Source organism: Prionailurus viverrinus, chromosome B2, assembly GCF_022837055.1.
Source record: "Prionailurus viverrinus isolate Anna chromosome B2, UM_Priviv_1.0, whole genome shotgun sequence".
Lineage (NCBI taxonomy): Eukaryota > Metazoa > Chordata > Mammalia > Carnivora > Felidae > Prionailurus > Prionailurus viverrinus.
Genome location: NC_062565.1, coordinates 113,121,028 through 113,139,025, shown reverse-complemented (window position 1 = coordinate 113,139,025; position 17,998 = coordinate 113,121,028). Strand labels below are relative to the sequence as shown.

At 36.5% G+C, this 17,998-nt stretch overlaps 1 protein-coding gene across 1 annotated transcript in view; it reads right to left on the bottom strand.

Moving 5' to 3' along the window:
* Window positions 1-2,604: 2,604 nt before the first annotated feature.
* Window positions 2,605-17,998, bottom strand: part of RNF217 (ring finger protein 217) — a 122,740-nt gene continuing 107,346 nt past the window's right edge. Inside the window, exons 4-6 of the mRNA XM_047859506.1 lie at window positions 10,387-10,588; window positions 5,539-5,610; window positions 2,605-3,456 (exon numbers count right to left, since the gene is read on the bottom strand). Of these exons, the coding sequence (XP_047715462.1) occupies window positions 3,383-3,456; window positions 5,539-5,610; window positions 10,387-10,588 (348 nt within the window). The 3' untranslated portion in view covers window positions 2,605-3,382. The remainder of the gene's footprint in view (window positions 3,457-5,538; window positions 5,611-10,386; window positions 10,589-17,998) is intronic.

Sequence of the window (17,998 nt, the reverse complement as noted above, 5' to 3'; positions counted from 1 at the left end):
TCAAGCAGGGGGGGAATTATCCTGCAAAAAGATGCTTTTCTTTAAAACTTATGCTCTCCTACCTAATCTTTCTTTTTCTTCAAGAAAAAGATCTCAAATATAGTATCTCTATGATCTCATTCACCAAAAACACGTTAAAATTTTATTACAAATATCTTATAAAAAACAAATTTTAAAAATCACGGAAATGTGTACATTAAGTGATAAAAATATATGTAAAAGATCTTCACTGATGCTTTGTAATAGAGAAGTAAAAACAATCTCGATGTCCATTTAATAGGGACTAATTAAGGATAGTCCCACAATGTAATATGTAGTAATTTACAAAAGAATGAGGTAAATCTATTTAAACACTTATGGAAAGGTGTCTACCAATATACAATAAAATGAAAAATAATCACAGAACATTAAGAATACTGTTCTATTTATATAAAACTAATATACAAGGACATATACAAACACACTAGAATATTTGCAGAAAGTTTCTGGAAGGACACATATCAAAACATTAACAGTGGTCACCCCTAGAAAATAAGGGATGGGGTAGAGCAGGTGAATTTGCATTTTATAATTCTATATGGTTTGATTCTTTTAAAGGAGTATATATTACATTTACAATAAAAAAATGACAAGCTTTGGATAGAAAGATATTTATTTTATGTGTACGCTTCTTTTTCTAAAGTAGCTTTTCAAATTTATCCCCAAAATTACTACTATTGTTTTACTTTCAATGTTGGCACTAACATATAAATAATCTTTTTGCTTTCTTCTCTCTTTTTAAGATCTTGATGATAGTAAGAAAAAAAAAATCACAAATTATTACGTTAAGTCACTATCAGGGAAAGACCTAATATATACCAACTGTGAAAGAGAAAACTACATACATTAATTTTTAAAAAAATCTATGCAATAGAAAAATGAAAATCCTGTGCAACACTGTGTACAGTATCTCAAGCATTGATGAAAGAGCTTTCACTGATAACAGACACTGCTTTGTAATTGGAAAATTGGAACATTTCTAAATAATATAAAAATACCTCCAAAAGATAAGTTATTCAAAGGAAGGAATAAAAATCCCTGAGTAGGCCAAAGACAAGAGACACAATAACCTAAGAAAATAGATTATCTAAGACCAGAGAGTATATTATTTAGCCAGTTGGTATATATGTATGTGGCAACTGTATTTATATGCAGCTATGGAAATATTATATATGTATGTATATTTAAATGTATATATACATACACATATCATACATAAACATATTATCCACTAGATTTAAAATTTCCATCACATTCACATATTGTCAAACTAACACCTAAGTCCAGAAAAAAATGAATTTACAAAAATTAAGCACTTTTATGACAGAATTACATCGATGTAGGCTAGAAATTTTCATTCTCTTGTTTTAAGACTAGAGCACATAGAATAGGCACTCAAAAATATCCATTGGATGGATGGATGAATGGAAAGGTGAATTTGTGAAACTAAAGCATCACTTTTTCTTGCACCATGTTATGCTTTAGAAATACACCATTGTAGAATCACAAATGGCACACCTTCTTCTAACTGAATAGAGACTAGTCCAGAAGCTTCAGTGTAGCTATTTTGAGTGTTCTTCAGAAGGAATGGAAGCATGCTAGCTCATTACTCATGCAAGTAAACTTCACTATCATGGACTTTTTAGGCCCAATAAAAATGATAAATGTTCTTATATTTGTTAGAGCCCAACAAGACCAACTATCCACGTTAATGCATGTTTTATCACAGAATTTATTACAATTCAGGTAAGGCTTCTGACAAATAAATGCTACATCTATGCAGATATCTAATTTTAAGGATTTGGAGACAAGGGGAAACTTCAGGCTTCTTAGGGATCTTTACTTCCATTCTGCTAATGAACTTTCATGATGAAAACAAAGGAATAACATTGTTTAGCTATGTGTCTTTTTCTTATTTTTAAAGACTTCTCAGCTTGGTAAAACTTGCTGAAAATATTTCCTTCATTTTTTTTGTTTCCTTCTCCAAAAGTTGTTTCTATTTTAGATAAACCCATCCATAATCACAAAAATTTGTGTTTTCAAATTACCCTATCCATAAGAAGACATCAGCACATTAGTATGCACTTGAGCAGTAAACGTAAGAAAAACCCTTCAAAACTAGTACTTTTTTTAAAATGAAAATCTTGGGGACAAACAAAAAAGAGAGAGAGAGAAAGAGAAAAGAGGTAAGAGGGTGGGGTCTCCAATACTATCAGAACTTGACCTAAAGCAGAATTATCTGTCATTACTAGTTGATTAAAAAACTAGCAGAACAACAATTTGTTTAAAGGCTTAAGCAGTTCTCACTACAGCAAACTTGTTATTTAAATTAACTAATCCCCTCTGAAGGATTTGTTCATTTAATAAAACATCTATGCCAAAATATAAGAAATCTGAAGAGACTAAACATTCTGGTCTTGAGAATTTCCTAAAAGCAGCCTATCAGTTTTGTAAGTTAATAAAGTTTGATGATCCTTGAGGTGACATTGCACAAATTTCTGGCGTGTGTGCATGTGTGTGAGACAAAGAGAGCAAGGAATAGAAAGGGTCAACATCAAAGTAGCCTGTTGTCTACATTGACTTTAATTCAGTACATTACCAAAATATGCCCACAAAGGAACGATTATCTTTAACTATGTCTATGAAAATATGGAAAAATAGTGTAGAGGCATGGAACTTGACAAGTACAAGGTAACTGAACCTAGTTTTAATACAAATACTTATTATACACACACATTCACACCCCTGCACATATACACTTCAGCAACCCATGATTCTTCTCATTAATTTCGTTTCATTTGTTCCCTTTTGGGCATTGAGATTTTTAACAATTATAGCATCGGAAGGATGAAGGAATTACATTGCTTGGGCCACAGATAAAAACAGGTACATACGGCCGGCCTTTATCTTCTGAAAAGTGGCCTTGCTTATTGGTACAGGTGGGATGACTTCCGCTATTCACACCAAGTCTCAGAAGAGGGCCTGGAAGGGGGGTTAGGTACAAAGACAGTCCAAACAGTGCTCGGGAGAGGCATGCTCAGATAATTCTGAGGATAACTGGCTCTTAATTAAAATATTTTCTTCCAAGAACCAGTAAGAGTGTCAGAGTTATGTTACAGATATTTATAGTCTATGAAAGTGACCATTTTTTAACAGCAGCAAACTGTATAAGGAAAGGACAGGATACCATGTGGGGAGCGCACCGGAGCCAGAGGCATTGTGGCCTGCAGAGAACCACAGGGAGACTGGACGCAGTGTTTTTCAAGACGTGACTCTCAGACGGTGTGCCATTCTGTGTGGCTCCTACCCAGACCGGCTTAGTTACAGGAAATCATTCTGCATTTTACCAGTGCATTCCTGTCCGTGATCGTTTTCTCTGTTTTTTACAAAGGCAATAGATAGGAAATACAAATAAACCTAAGGATTAAAAAACAAAAAAGATTAAAGCTAATTAGGAGGAACGGTATTAGGTTTATATATTTGAAATTTTTCCACCTTCAATTTTTCATTTTGCAGTCATTTACAAAAAATTATTATTTAGCAATGCATGCAGATGAAAGAGGGGAGATACCTATGCAATAAAATGTAGTTACTTTTATAAGATTTCATTCTTTATTATTTTTGTACAGTTTTCTCTCCCTTTTAACAACCTCTGTGACACCAGTTTGAATATGGAATCATGTTTTCTATCAAAATATTCAATCTCAGGTTTGTCTTCTTTACTATCCCCAGTCATATCATTTGCACTCTGATATCACACTTCAGTTTCAGGCAGGATAACGTATTACTTAAGAACATGGACTGTAGAGCCAAATGCCAGGTTTGATTCCCAGTTCTATCACATAGGAGCTCCTAGTAAGCCTGCCTTTCTTAACTGTAAAATGCAAATAATAACATCTAATTATTTTCATCTAGTTCATAAAGTCCTTCATAAATCATAAGAGCTTAACTGTCAGTTACTTTAAAATTCTATATGTCCTGTACATGTAAATTACTTGCTAAATAGAACTTTACATATGAAAATGAATTTTACTTAGAAAAAATCCCATCTACTATGTTATCAAAGCCATCTTTATTTACAGTGTCTAATTTAGTTTTAATTTTTTTTTAAGGCTTATTCATTTTTCAGAGACAGAGAGAGATAGAGTGTGGGGAAGGTTTGGTGGACAGAGGGAGAGACAGAGAGACACAGAATCTGAAGGAGGATCCAGGCTCTGAGCTGTCAGCACAGAGCCGGATGCAAGGCTCGAACTCATAGACCATGAGATCATGACCTGAGCCGAAGTCGGATGCTTAATTGACTGAGCCACCCAGGCGCCCCTATGGTGTCTAATTTAAAGTTCTCCAGAGGCACCTGGGTGGCTCAGTGAGTTAAGGGTCCGACTTCAGATCAGGTCATGATCTCATGGTCTGTGAGTTTGAGTTGCACATCGGGCTCTGTGCTGACAGCTCGGAGCCTGCTTCAGAATCTGTGTCTTCCTCTCCCTCTGCCCCTCCCCCACTCCTCCCCCCCCCTTTTAAAAATAAATATATATTTTTTTAATTCTCTAAAGCAATCGTTCTCAAAATGTGGTCTCTGGACTGGCAGCATCAGCATCACTGGGAACTTCTGAGAACTAGAAACCCATGGGCCCTGCCCCCATATTGAATCAGAAACTCAGTAAACAGCAACCTGTCTTTTAACTAGCCCTCGAGGTTATTCTAAAGCATGCTAGACTCTGAGAACCACTGCTTTAAAACATGTATCTCCGGGGCGCCTGGGTGGCGCAGTCAGTTAAGCGTCCGACTTCAGCCAGGTCACGATCTTGCGGTCCAGGAGTTCGAGCCCCGCGTCAGGCTCTGGGCTGATGGCTCAGAGCCTGGAGCCTGTTTCCGATTCTGTGTCTCCCTCTCTCTCTGCCCCTCCCCCGTTCATGCTCCTTCTCTCTCTGTCCCAAAAATAAATAAACGTTGAAAAAAAAATTAAAACATGTATTTCAATATACTTGTATGAATAAGACTATATAAATCACTCATATATTTTCTATTTGTCAGTGCTGAAGTATACGTTGGGTATATGTTCCTATATACATTGAAGGTATCTTTTTTACCCAGTGTACCCTTTGGTTTGTGCTAGAGCAAACCAAACACACAAGGCTATACCAGAACCTTTTCCCTTAATACTTCAACCTAAACTCAGAATCGGAAAATCTTCATCCTCATCCACTGGACTCTTTCATAAGAAACTAGTTGTATTAACTTTGGTATTAAAAGGGAATTAAAACTGTTTTATAAGCTACATGAATCAAAGTCTTTATAGACTGAAAAAGTGTCACACAAATGCATCCTATATGAAACACACCCCTCCGAATCTATAAATCATATGCTGATTGCCTGTCTAACGCAAGCATGGAACAGGTATGTCTACTTAGTAACTGACTCCTATTATTACATCTACACTCCTTTTCTCTCTATAGCACTCAGAAAATTCTTATCTCAAATATGTTAAGTGTTTCTTACCGATTACAACTGCTATGGCCCCTAGTGCTAATCCCAAGACCAGGATTAGAGGTGCAACGAATAATTTTCCAGCTGGAAAACAAAAGGCAAAACCATTTAGAGTCTTAAAACTAATTTATCAAACAATTTCAGCAATGCTTTTTAATACCACAGTGTATGTGGTTTTTTAAGAAGTCTCATTATAACTAAGGCAATATTCTCTAAGTAAATGTATCAGGTGTAGAACAAATATACTTATGTAAATTCAGTAACTTCACAGAAGTCCTGGGTGCATTAGTCAAACATCTCATAAGTCATTTAAACTTTATTACCAAAAAAAAAAAATTCCAAAGTTACTGGCTCACTTTATACTACCAGAGCCATTCATCTTTATGCTTTCCCTTTAGATCTCTTTCATTTTCATCTTTCAAGATTCTGAAAGATCAACAAAAGAGTGACATATTCTGAGTTGGCAGGAGAAAACCTAATTAGCTGACAAAATGGAGAGGCAGTAGGTGCTACAGAGGGCTTACATCCAAGCCCACATCTGAAAACGTGATTTGCTTACTTCCCGGGTCCAAAGAAAACTAATAATATGAACACCTAACAGTCTGAACTGCAATTGGGATGTTTAAATGTTGTTGGAGATAATTACCAAAAAGCATACAATATATTGAAGGTTATTCAAATGAATCCTTTTAATAAATTCAGAGAACAACCTGATGGTTACCAGAGGGGAGGGGGGAGGTAGGATGGGCAGGATGGGTGAAGAGGAGAGGGCAATATAGGCTTCCTGTTATGGGATGAATTAAGTCACTGAAAGAAAAGGTACAGCATAGGAAATACAGTCAATGGCACTGTAATAGTATATGGTATCAGATGGTAGCTACATTGGACATAAGCACAGCATAAGGTACAGAGAAGTTGATTCACTTTGTTGCACATTTGAAACTAATGTAACATTGTATGTCAACAAGAGTAAAAAATAAATTAAAGAAATAAATTGGAAGGTCTACACTGGTTTCATGGAAAAAACAAAATGCACGTGAGAAAATAAGAAGGCTAAACCTGGTCAGGTTGCCAAATGATGGCGTCAACCAGCACTTTTTTTCTAAATAAACATCTAAGCAGTGATTCTCATACGTGCCAGTTTCATGTAAATCGGGCACAGAGTTCACAGCTGGAATTCCACTAACTTTGAAAGCACTAGCACACAAAAAAGAGGCTAGTAGTTCATGTCTTGTCATCATATAGTAACCTTGATCTTAAGCGGTACAGCCGCACGATGCAAACATGGCAAGAGATGAGGAAGGAATGGAGGGGGTTTTGCCACTTAAGAATAAACCAGCAACACTACTCTACAAGTTAAGGACAGTAATTTGGAATAACCAATTACCTAACTAAATAGAAACATGATGCAGTCATTTGTTGGAAGTTTGTCAGAAAAGGTATTAACTTTTTTATGCATAAAGAATGGCCCTTGGAGCCATGACCAGACAAACAGAAAATACAGTCTTTAATCTCTAATTTAAAAAGATAACCATTTAATTGACACAATGTTTAACCATGTGTTTTACTTCTATTTTTCACCAATCACAGAATTCAATTAAATAATTGGCCCCACTGTCTCCTTCTCTCTCTGCCTATCCCTCACTTGTGCTGTCTCTCTCAAAATAAATAAAATAAACTTTAAAAAATTAAAAAAAACATTCTCAATAGCTGAAATAATATTCTATTATATCCATATATCATACCCTATTTAAATGTGTGTGTACTTAGGGGCACTGTGATGGCTCAGTCGGTTAAGCGTCAGACTCTTGATTTCAGCTCAGGTCATGATCTCAGTGTCCTGAGATCAAGCACCATGTCAGGCTCCACACTGGGTGTGAAGCTGATTTAGGATTCTCTCTCCCTCTCCCCTCCATCCCTACACCCCTTGTGTGCTCTCTCTCTCTCTCAAAAAAATTGTGTACTTAATTTTTGTTCCCTTTTTTAATTTTAAAATACACCTGCAAATAAACCACTGTCAGCCTAGATTTACCACATTTTAAAATGCCCTTCACATTTCTTTGTAAAAGAATTGCACAGAATTTCTAGTTCATTCAGTAGAATATGGAAGTCCAACATTGAGGGGCACCTGGGTGGTTCAGTCAGTTAAGCATCTGACTCCTGATTTCGGCTCAGGTTATGATCTCATGGTTCATGGGTTCGAGCTCTGAATTGGTCTCAGCACAACAGAATGGAGGCTGCTTGGGATTCTCTTTCTCTGTCCCTCCCCTGTGTGCTCACATGTGCTCTGTCTCTCTCTCTCTCTCTCTCTCTCTCAAAAATAAATAAATAACCTTAAAAAAAAGGCCAGCATTGAGTATTAACAACAAAACAAAAAACTTGCTAATCTATACTTCAAAAAATATTTTTAATTTACATTTCTCTGACTACTTATAGCATTGGATTTTTTTTTTTTTGAGACAGAGAGAGAGAGACAGAGAGACAGAGCATGAGTGTGGGAGGGGCAGAGAGAGGGGGAGACACAGAACCTGAAGCAAGCTCCAGGCTGTGAGCTACCAGCACAGAGCCTAACACAGGGCTCGAACTCGTGAGTCGCAAGATCATGACCTGAGCCAAAGTCAGATGCTTAACTGACTGAGACATCCAGGTGCCCCACAGCATTGGCTATTTTTAAAATTGTTTATTGGCTACTTGCATTTTTTCAATTCTGGTTCCAGACTTCATCTTATAAAAAACAAACAAACAAACAAACAAACAAACAAAAAACTGGATACTTATTTTTGGAGGAGGCTGTATTGCTTTTGTTCATATAAATTATTTGCCATCTAGAAATCAGTTAAAGACCTATATTTTGTTTACTATTATACACTTTAATTTAATACTTGGGAATATTTGTATGTAATGATAGGAGAATTAAATATTTTTCCTCAGTCACTTTTATTTGCCACACCATTCATTGAATAAGCTGCCTACTCCCACCAGGGAGATGTCTCCATGGCAAAGGCTACTAAAATCATCCTCAAATCTTGTTCTCCTTTATTCTTCAGGAGCAGAACTTCTGATCCATAGCTGGACACATGGTCATGTGGAATGCAAACCATGTTGCCCATCTTCCAGCAGTGAGGGAAGAGCAGGCCCTTTCTCTGCCTCTGTCCAAGGACATCTGGAGGCTGCAGTCCCAAACTGAGGAAGCAAACTGGATTACCTCCCACAAAGATAAAACATTGCAGGGGTCTGCTATACTCCGTCTTCTCTCTTATATGGCAGGGAAAAGCTAGGTTTGTGACTTATAGAGTAAGTCATTTTCCAGCCCTTTGTGCAGATGGGAGAGGTGTGGACCACCTCATTTGGAGTTATGGTCCAACAGCACTTAAGAGGCAGCTGTCCTGGCAGTGCGAAAACAGGTGTGGGAGGGAGAGCTTATCTGAAAGCCAGCTGCTCCCTACTTCATCAGGTCTGTCCAGACACGCACGTATGCGCGCACACAGAGCAGAAAGTAGGCCAAAAAGAAAACCATTTACAGAAAGCTGACCATGAATTTTTTAAGTAAAAATGGAAAAGACTGTACAGAGAAGATATTTCTCTGCTGATAATGTTCAATGGTTGTACGTTTTCTAGGCTGTTAAGTAACTGAACGCTATTTTGTGACCTGAGAAGAGGGTGGGAGTGGCGTCTGGGTAAATAACGAGAGGACCCATAGAGAATGCATCCAAAATATTATTGTACCATTAGGGCAGGAAATAATTTCCCTTATTTAAGAATGATTAAACCAAATAACAAAAAGGAAAAAAAAATGATGGTCAAATAAAGATTAAAGTAAAAAAAAGAAAGGAAGGAAACACCTTATCACAAAATGTCACTTAAGTAGGAAAGAACAAGTAATACAGAAAATACAAGGATTTTGTGGTTTTGGGTTGCTCTCTGTATACACAGCCTTACAAATAGGTTATATCTCAAAACTTAATTTGCAATTTGGTATGCTCATGGAAATACTGTTATAAATAGTTAGATTCCCTAGCCAGCCGTCCAAAATATTGGAGTTTTGGGTAATGAAAACGCGAGGAAGAAGCCTCACAGTGGATATATCCCAGAGAAGTGGGGAGCTATTGGAAGAAGCAATATCAGGTCAGAAGAACATTGTATCACACAAGGTTGGTGGCATCAGGCCAGAGTGGGCATCTGTGTTTATGTCTGCATATTTGTGTATGAGATCGTGTGTTGCTGAGGACAAAGAAGGGGTAAATCCAAAACAAAACAAAACAAAACAAAACAAAACAAAACAAAACAAAACAAAACAAAAAACATTGCATTTGGATATGTAAACTTGGGTTTGTATACAATGAGGGCATCTGATACTCATTTCATTAACTGTTAGCTATTAATACAACAGAAAATACATACAGTGACATCAACCAATAGATACAGTAAAACTCCAGTACAAACATACGATTTTTACAAATTGTATTACACGTCTTCCATGAATGAATAGAGGATACGTGTAAGACCCATTGCTAGGTATTGCCAGTAGGAAAATGAAGGTGACATTGTCCCTCTCATCAAATGGCTTACAGTAAGGCTTCAGAAATTAAAAGACTAATGGCTTCACATTTCTGCAGTGTAATTAATAATTTGTTTTTCAAACAAAATCCGTTTGCTCATATGAATTGTGTCCTGCTAACAAATTTAAATTTCCATTCTAAACTCAAAAACAGAGAAAATATCTTCCTCCTGTTTTGGGGTGAAGTCCCCACCAGAATACCTGATAGGTGCTCAGAATTACCATGGCTACTATATCTCTGGGTTCTCTTATCACTGCTTACTTCCCAGAAAGCATTCCTATAAATCATGCCGGACACTCACCACAGACCGACCCTCGCACTAATCTCCTTAGATGAGGTCTCTCTGGGAGGTAGCGATATTTGCATCCAAATATACTGAGGTTTGAAGTGTGGTCTCCAAAGAACCGGAGCTGGCGGTATCTTTCCCCACATCGATAACAAAAATTAGTGTTACATTGTGAGCAGGTCATATGGTCACATCCTTCAGTTCTCTGGATGTGGATCTGTATCGGTGACAGAGGAAAAGACAAAGAAACACTATTACAATTTTTTTTTAAAGTAAAATCTGGCAAATGTTATTGAGTGACACAAGTTTCACCAAAACAAAAGCCTTACATAGAATTTGTGAGGCTGTCAGTTTACTTATAATGACACTCTCCAAGACTATTTGTATCAAATATTTTAACATGCATAAATCTCAACTAGATTTCAGGTGCTCAAGCTGTTGGCTTATTTTGACCAACATATAAACACACACATCCCCCTAAAAACTTACTCATCTTTCTATACATACACCTAATTCAATGGTTAGGAGGTGATTTAAAATGCTGTGAAAGTGTATTTTATTTGTGCTGTGATCAGCAAGAATGAGGTGACTTGAGGAATAAGAAGAGATAAAGAATATTCCTTAAAAGAAAGGATTATGTAGAAATTATGCATAAATATCAAGGAACAGACTTTTTTTTTAAGATGTCATTTTTAAGTAATCTCTATACCCAACACGGGGCTTCAACTCACAACCCTGAGATCAAGAGTCACATGCTCATCAACTGAGCCAGCCAGGCACCCCAAGCCCCTTTCTTTGAGGAAGGAAATGATAGCAGCTATAAGTGTATTCACAATACCCTTTCAGTTTCCAACTCTAATGTCATTTGCAAGTACCTTTACAGGACTGTTTATACAACGCCATCTGTAAAACTAAGCATCTTCCTCTATTGTTGCAGTCAAGTTACATGTAAATACAGCTTAACCCATAATGTAACAGTGTGGAGTCACTGTCTGAAACACTGAGGCCATGTTACAATAAAGATATTATTTCTTTGGGATATAATTGGATACTTGGCTCAGAATCCTGGTGGACACTGCATACAATTGGAGCCATCTTTCATTCAAGTATACCCACCCTTGGTGTGTTAAGTGAAAAACCATGAAAAAGAACTTAACATTATTTCATAAAAAAAAGAAAAAAGATTTGGTTACACAGTCCAACTCTTATATGATTAAAACAGGATCACCAGAAAGTCTTCCCATTTCACTATCAAGTAGGCATTTACTACATTCAAGTTGCATCCCACTTGTTCTCATTTATTTATATTATTTATATCTATATATAAGTTCTTTGCTTAGAAAATTTATTTAAAATGTCCCCAATACCATTCTGGCTATTGTAAATTTCTACCCATGACTTTGCTTTGGAACGGTTGTGTCAGTGAGTGTTTTAATACAACCGGGAACTTCACAACTAACGTGAATGAAACCCACCATTGGCCACTTGACTTTTCAGTGAAGCTATAGCCACAGTCCCACAACTTTATACATTTTTTTAAAAGTTTTTATTTATTTATTTATTTTGACAGAGAGAGACAAAGAGAGAGCAGGGGAGGGGTAGAGAGAGAGGGAGACAGAATCCCAAGCAAGCTCCCTGCTGACAGCATAGAACCCGATGTTGGCCTCAAACCCACAAACCGTGAGATCATGACCTGAACTGAAATCAAGTGTCAGCCGCTTAACCAACTGAGCCACCCAGGCACCCTTACACATTTTCTTTTTAAAGTAAACTCTACATTCAACATGGGGCTTAAACTCACAACCCTGAGATCAAGAGTTGTTCCACGGACTTAGCCAGCCAGGTTCCCCAACTTGACACATTTCATTTGAAATCCTCCTCTCCTTCCCTTGACGCACAAGGTACATCCCTGAACTTCTGTATTAGTGCAGTTATATTTATATTATTCAAAAACTTCTCAATGGTTATGGAAATGAGAAAAAAATCACCCAGGTAAAAGGGAAGATATTTAATGTGAAAATAGAAATTAGGAAGTTGGGAGACAGGGGTGCCTGGGTGGTACAGTCAGCTGAGTGTCCAACTCTTGATTTTGGCTCAGGTCATGACCCCAGGGTCACGGTATCAAGCCCCATGTCAGGCTCTGCACTGAGCGTGGACCCTGCTTCTCTTTCTCTTTCTCCCACACTGCCCCTCCCCCTCCCACCCCAGCTTGTACACATGCTCTCTCTCTCAAAATATTTTTTTTAAAGGGAAAATTTTGAAGATAAAGAAATTTACAAAATATAACCTTATTTTGTAGTTTTTGAAATTAAGATTTTTAAGTTTTTGAAGTTGCTAGCTCCAAATTATATGTAGTATTTCAGTTTTATTGATTAAATAACTAAAATTTTTAACTTCAATTTAAAAGAACAATATGAATTTTTAGAAGGACCTCCAGGTGCTTTCAAAATAACAACAGATAGAAATCATAGTAATGGTGAAACTTTCATTTGAGCAATACACATATTCGTGAACCCATCCTCTATCCATCTATCCATCCATCCATCTACATCCCTACCTACCTACCATCTGTTATCCACCTACTTACCTTTCTACCTACTGGAGTCTGTAGGTGATGATGGCCATTTTGAAGAAGTAATAACTACATGGGGGGCAGTATCCTACAGGCAGCACAATGACTACCCCCCAGCAGGCACTTAACAAATGAGAACAAATGAGAATGAAGAAAGAAAAGTCTACTCAGTGGCTGGTAAGACCTTGGGGATTGAAAATCAGCAGGCTGTGGGGCACCTGGGTGGCTCAGTCGGTTAAGCGGCTGACACTTGGTTTTGGCTCAGGTCATGATCTCATGGTTTCGTGAGTTTGAGCCCATAGGGCTCTACACTGGCAGCAAGGAGCCTACTTAAGATTCTTTCTCTCTCCCCCTCTCCCCCCCCCCCTCTCTCTCTCTCTCTCTCTCTCTCTCTCTCCTCCTCCTCCACTCATGCTGTCTATGTCTCTCTCAAAATAAATAAACTTAAAAAACAAACAAACAAACATTAGGTGGATTATAGGTTAAATGTTCATTCCCCCCCAGTAGCTGATCCTTGGCAGGTAAAACCTAAGCACATTAGGGAGGTTGGAAAAACCTGGGCTTTGACCCCAAGAAGCCCTGTGTTTGAATTCTGGCTCCACAAACTCTATAAAAAGAGGTTACTTCTTGCTTCAATTTAGGTAATATTACTTACATGAGAATAAAAGTGTGATAATATATATATGGTGCCTAACCCATTGGCACATACTGAGTCAGATCAATAATACTGATTCCATCTATCCCTTCCCCTTTGCCCACCTAAAAATGTGAGAAGTCAAATACCTGCTCAATGTAACTGCACACCTCCTGATTGTCAGGTGGTTCCCTTTTTTATATTTTCATATAGGTGATCCTTAGGTTGATGCTAAACTAAAGAGTACCTTCCTAGATAGGCAAGGGCTAGCTTGTGGCCAAGTGCATATGAGCATCTCTGGTCAAGAGTTACTAAACAAATCAACAGAATTTGTTATTCGTCAATAGAAGCAAACTTGCTTTTCCTATTGACCACTTCATCTTTTTAAATTATATTAATTCTTTTTCTTTTTTTCCTCCCTGCAGTAAAAAAATCTGTCTATAGCTTTTGACTCCCCCCAGATTTAACTACTAATAGTGTACTGTCGACCAGAAGCCTTATCAATAACATAGTTGATTACTACATATTTTATGTGTTTTATGTATTAGCATACTGTATGCTTACAATGAAGTAAGCTACAGAGGAGAAATGTTACTAAGAAAATGGTAAGGAAGAGAAAATATATTTACAGTGAATCTGCACAGTTCAAATCTATGTTGTTCAAGTACACAAATTAGCTGCAAGGCCCAAGAAGGAACTTGTACGGGTGAGGGTCTCTGAGGCTCGGCTCTTTAGCTTCCTGATTATTTCTCCCTGAGTCCAGTGCTTCCCCTCTGCTGTGCTTGTTTCTGTGAACGATTCTGAAGAACAATTCCTGTGACCACAGCCATTTAATAGTAGATGGCATGAAGGAATAATATAGGCCAAAGGCCTTAGTGGCCCCTTGAACTATTCCTGATCCTGCTTTAAAGCACCTAAGCACTAGGAGAAGACATGTTCAGAGACAACTGCTGAGCACCCAAAATAAAGGTTATTTCATTGTATCCTCGACTTGTTGACTGTATGTTGTATTTGATCTTTAAGCGGGGATAATAAAGCTTAACAAATTTCCTGGTCACAGGGCATAGTGCTGTATGCGACCTCTAAAGGGAAAAGGACTGATATTTGTTTAGAGCCCATTATGTGCCGGGCATTGTACACAGATTAGCACCTTAAAGCCTCATAACCACACCATGAGACTGGCATTCTTATTCATAACCTGAGCTCAGAAATGTAGTCTGCTTGAGTGAATGGAGAAAGGATTTTGATTCATGTCTGTTTCTTTATTATGCTAAGTAGCCTCTTATTATAAACTTAAAGATAAAACCAGGGGGTCAACAGTATCCTTTGCTAAGTGACAGCACAATCTTTGTGCTAGTCAAACAAACATGTCTGCTCTCACGCATGAGGCCTATCTTGAGTCTCACTGCTTGCTTTAGCTGCTCTCTGGACCAATTTACATTCTTTCTGTAACACAATCTCAAAACTATTTCTGACAGGAAACATGTACTAATAAGTGAAACTTGTCACTGACAGTTCATCTGGCTCCAAATTTCACATACAATTGTCGCTACTTTATATTTGCTTGTAACACTGCTTCACTGGGTTCTAAAAATCTTTATGTGGCATATTTATTGTTTAATTTAAATGACAAAGACTAATTTCTAGTTTCTTTTAACAGTCTTTCCTTATTTCTTTCTTTTTTTTTTTTTAAAGATTTTATTTGTAAGTAATCTCTACACCCAACACGGGCCTCGAACTCCCAGCCCCAAGATCAAGAGTCACGTGCTGTACCTACTAAGCCAGTCAGGCGCCCCTTTCCTTAATTCTAAAATAGTATTCTGAACACAGCAGACAACTAAAATACCGTTAGCCCAATAATCTTTCTGCACAGGAAGTGATATAATTCTAAACTCCATAGTAACCTTGTACATTGCAGGATTATACAGTTCTATAGATTAATTTGAATATCTTACACAAGACAGGCAATGATTTAATCATGAAAAAGTAGTTTCATAATTTACCTCAAGTACACAGTGTTTCCTTTATTACTAGTGATAGTGCAACTATCTTGATAATTTGATAATTACAGAGAAATGAACTGACACAATGCAAATTAATGTGCAATAGGAGACACTACTTCTCACATTTGACAAGCGAGTTGTAATTTTGAACTCCAAACACACAGGGGATAATAAATTTTATATGCTAAATGAGTTCCCTGAGTGTATCTTTAAAGGTCACACTTTGACAATGCCATCTTTGTTTTTAGAACATAAAGCCTTAAAACATAGCTTTAAATTATATTTACTTAAAGGACATTTTATTCTTCAATGAAGCTGTTTTTACTTGGTATTATCGCTTCAAAACATTCATCAGTTTAGCTCTGCTACAAAACAAACTAATTTAGCATCAAAATTCTGGTTTTGCTTAAGAGACAGAGACAGAATATGACAGACAAAATACTACTAAGCCATGAGATTAAACTGACCACTCATAAATCACAACTATCATTGGATTTGTTATTACGCAAAGGGTTTCTTCTCTCCATCTGTAATAAATAAGAGTGGCTAATACTTAAAAAGTTGAAAATTTAAACACTAAATGTTGCTTAGACCTCTGTACACTTAAAAGTCATGAAATGAAATGTTCAGAATATGCCAGATATTTATTCTAAAAAGAGCTTGATATTAAGTCCACTTTATAGTTAGAAATGACAATGTGGACCCTTTTTGAGTCTATGGCATTCTTCATAGGACATATTAACACCTGTATTAAGATATTAATCATAAAACCATATATATATGTATATGTATATATGTGTATATATATATATAATACATATATTATTATCTGCTATCCTCAAGTTGTTTACATTTTGTTTAATAAAATTTCCACAAAGTACCTGAAAAATAGAAGTAGAATTCAGCTACTAATTTTTATACGGATTCTACTTAAATCATAAGGTGAAAGAATAACAATAAGTGAACTGCTAAATATAATTTTTTAATTTTTAAAAAATGTTTATTTATTTTTGACAGAGAGAGAGAGATAGAGCATGAGTGGAGGAGGGGCAGAGAGAGAGGGAGACAGAATCAGAAGCAGGCTCCAGGCTCTGAGCCGGCAGCACAGAGCCTGACGTGGGGCTCGAACTCACAGACTGCGAGATCATGACCTGAGCCGAAGTCAGACGCTCAACCGACTGAGCCACCCAGGAGCCCCAAGCACTGCTAAATATTGAACCCATTTTATAATAAAATCAGTACACATCTGCTCATAAGTATTTATCTCTATTTTCACCAAGAAATGAAGGCTTATTTTATTCCTAAAGCAGTAAGTGACGACTAAATTAACTGTTACATTATTATTGTCACCAATAAATAATTTACTCTATTTATGTTTAAAAGTATTTTTATATATGTGCTTGCCCTGATGGCTTTTGATATCTGGAACAATCAACTAGAAGCAATTATGAGGAAAGTTGAAAAAAATCCCCTAAGTGATGCTCAGTTCTTTACTTAGCTCACTGAACCAATTTCCATAAAATAGGAAATTTAAAAAAGCAAACATATACACAAAGCCTTCAAAGGTCTTTTAAAAATATTACAATTTTGAACCTAGAAATACTGTCCAACTATAAAATAAAAAATATATGAGGGCAAAAATAAAACAGTGCCAGAGATGCTAAGACTCTACCTTTTCTGTGGCCATCACTTAAGGAAGCACTTCATTAACTAAATGTGAAATTAAAGAAAATGCAATTTAAGAACATACAAAAAAAATGGTGTAAGAACTCTCAGAGAGACAGCTGGAAAACATTCAGTTCAATTTAGAATAGGAAGTCAGTTGGTTTCAAGAACATCTTCAAAACATGACAATTTTTTGAATATACCAAGCAATAAAATTTCTGAGGAGCTAAATATTAAATAACATGATAAACAAAGTGGGTATTTCTACTCTCAATAGAGGAAAAACAATGAGAACCTTCAGGAAAAACAAAACAAAAGGCATATTAGTTCCAAATATGAGTTGTAACAAAATATGGCACAATTAAGTAATTGATAGGGAGCAAGGATGTTAGGGGTGTTTTTTCTAGAAGTTGTGAACTCGTAGAAAAGGAAATGTAATCCTAAATACATAATTATATGTTCTCGATTATGGAAATGCCCAATTGGTTTTTAAATGTTAAAATCATCCTTTATGAAAAACAGAAGTATTAAATATTACATTAGAATAGAATGTGAATGTTATTAAATTTAACAATATAAAAACAGAGTTACAGCTTACAGAAAATGGGAAATAAGGAAGAAGCATAAAGAATTATAGGAGGGCTAGATCGTTATATATCATCTAACGTTGTTAGAATACTGAACAGAAGTTTGAGTACATTATTTAAAGGTAAAATATAATCAAAAGAAGAACTAAAGTAATAACTATCAAAA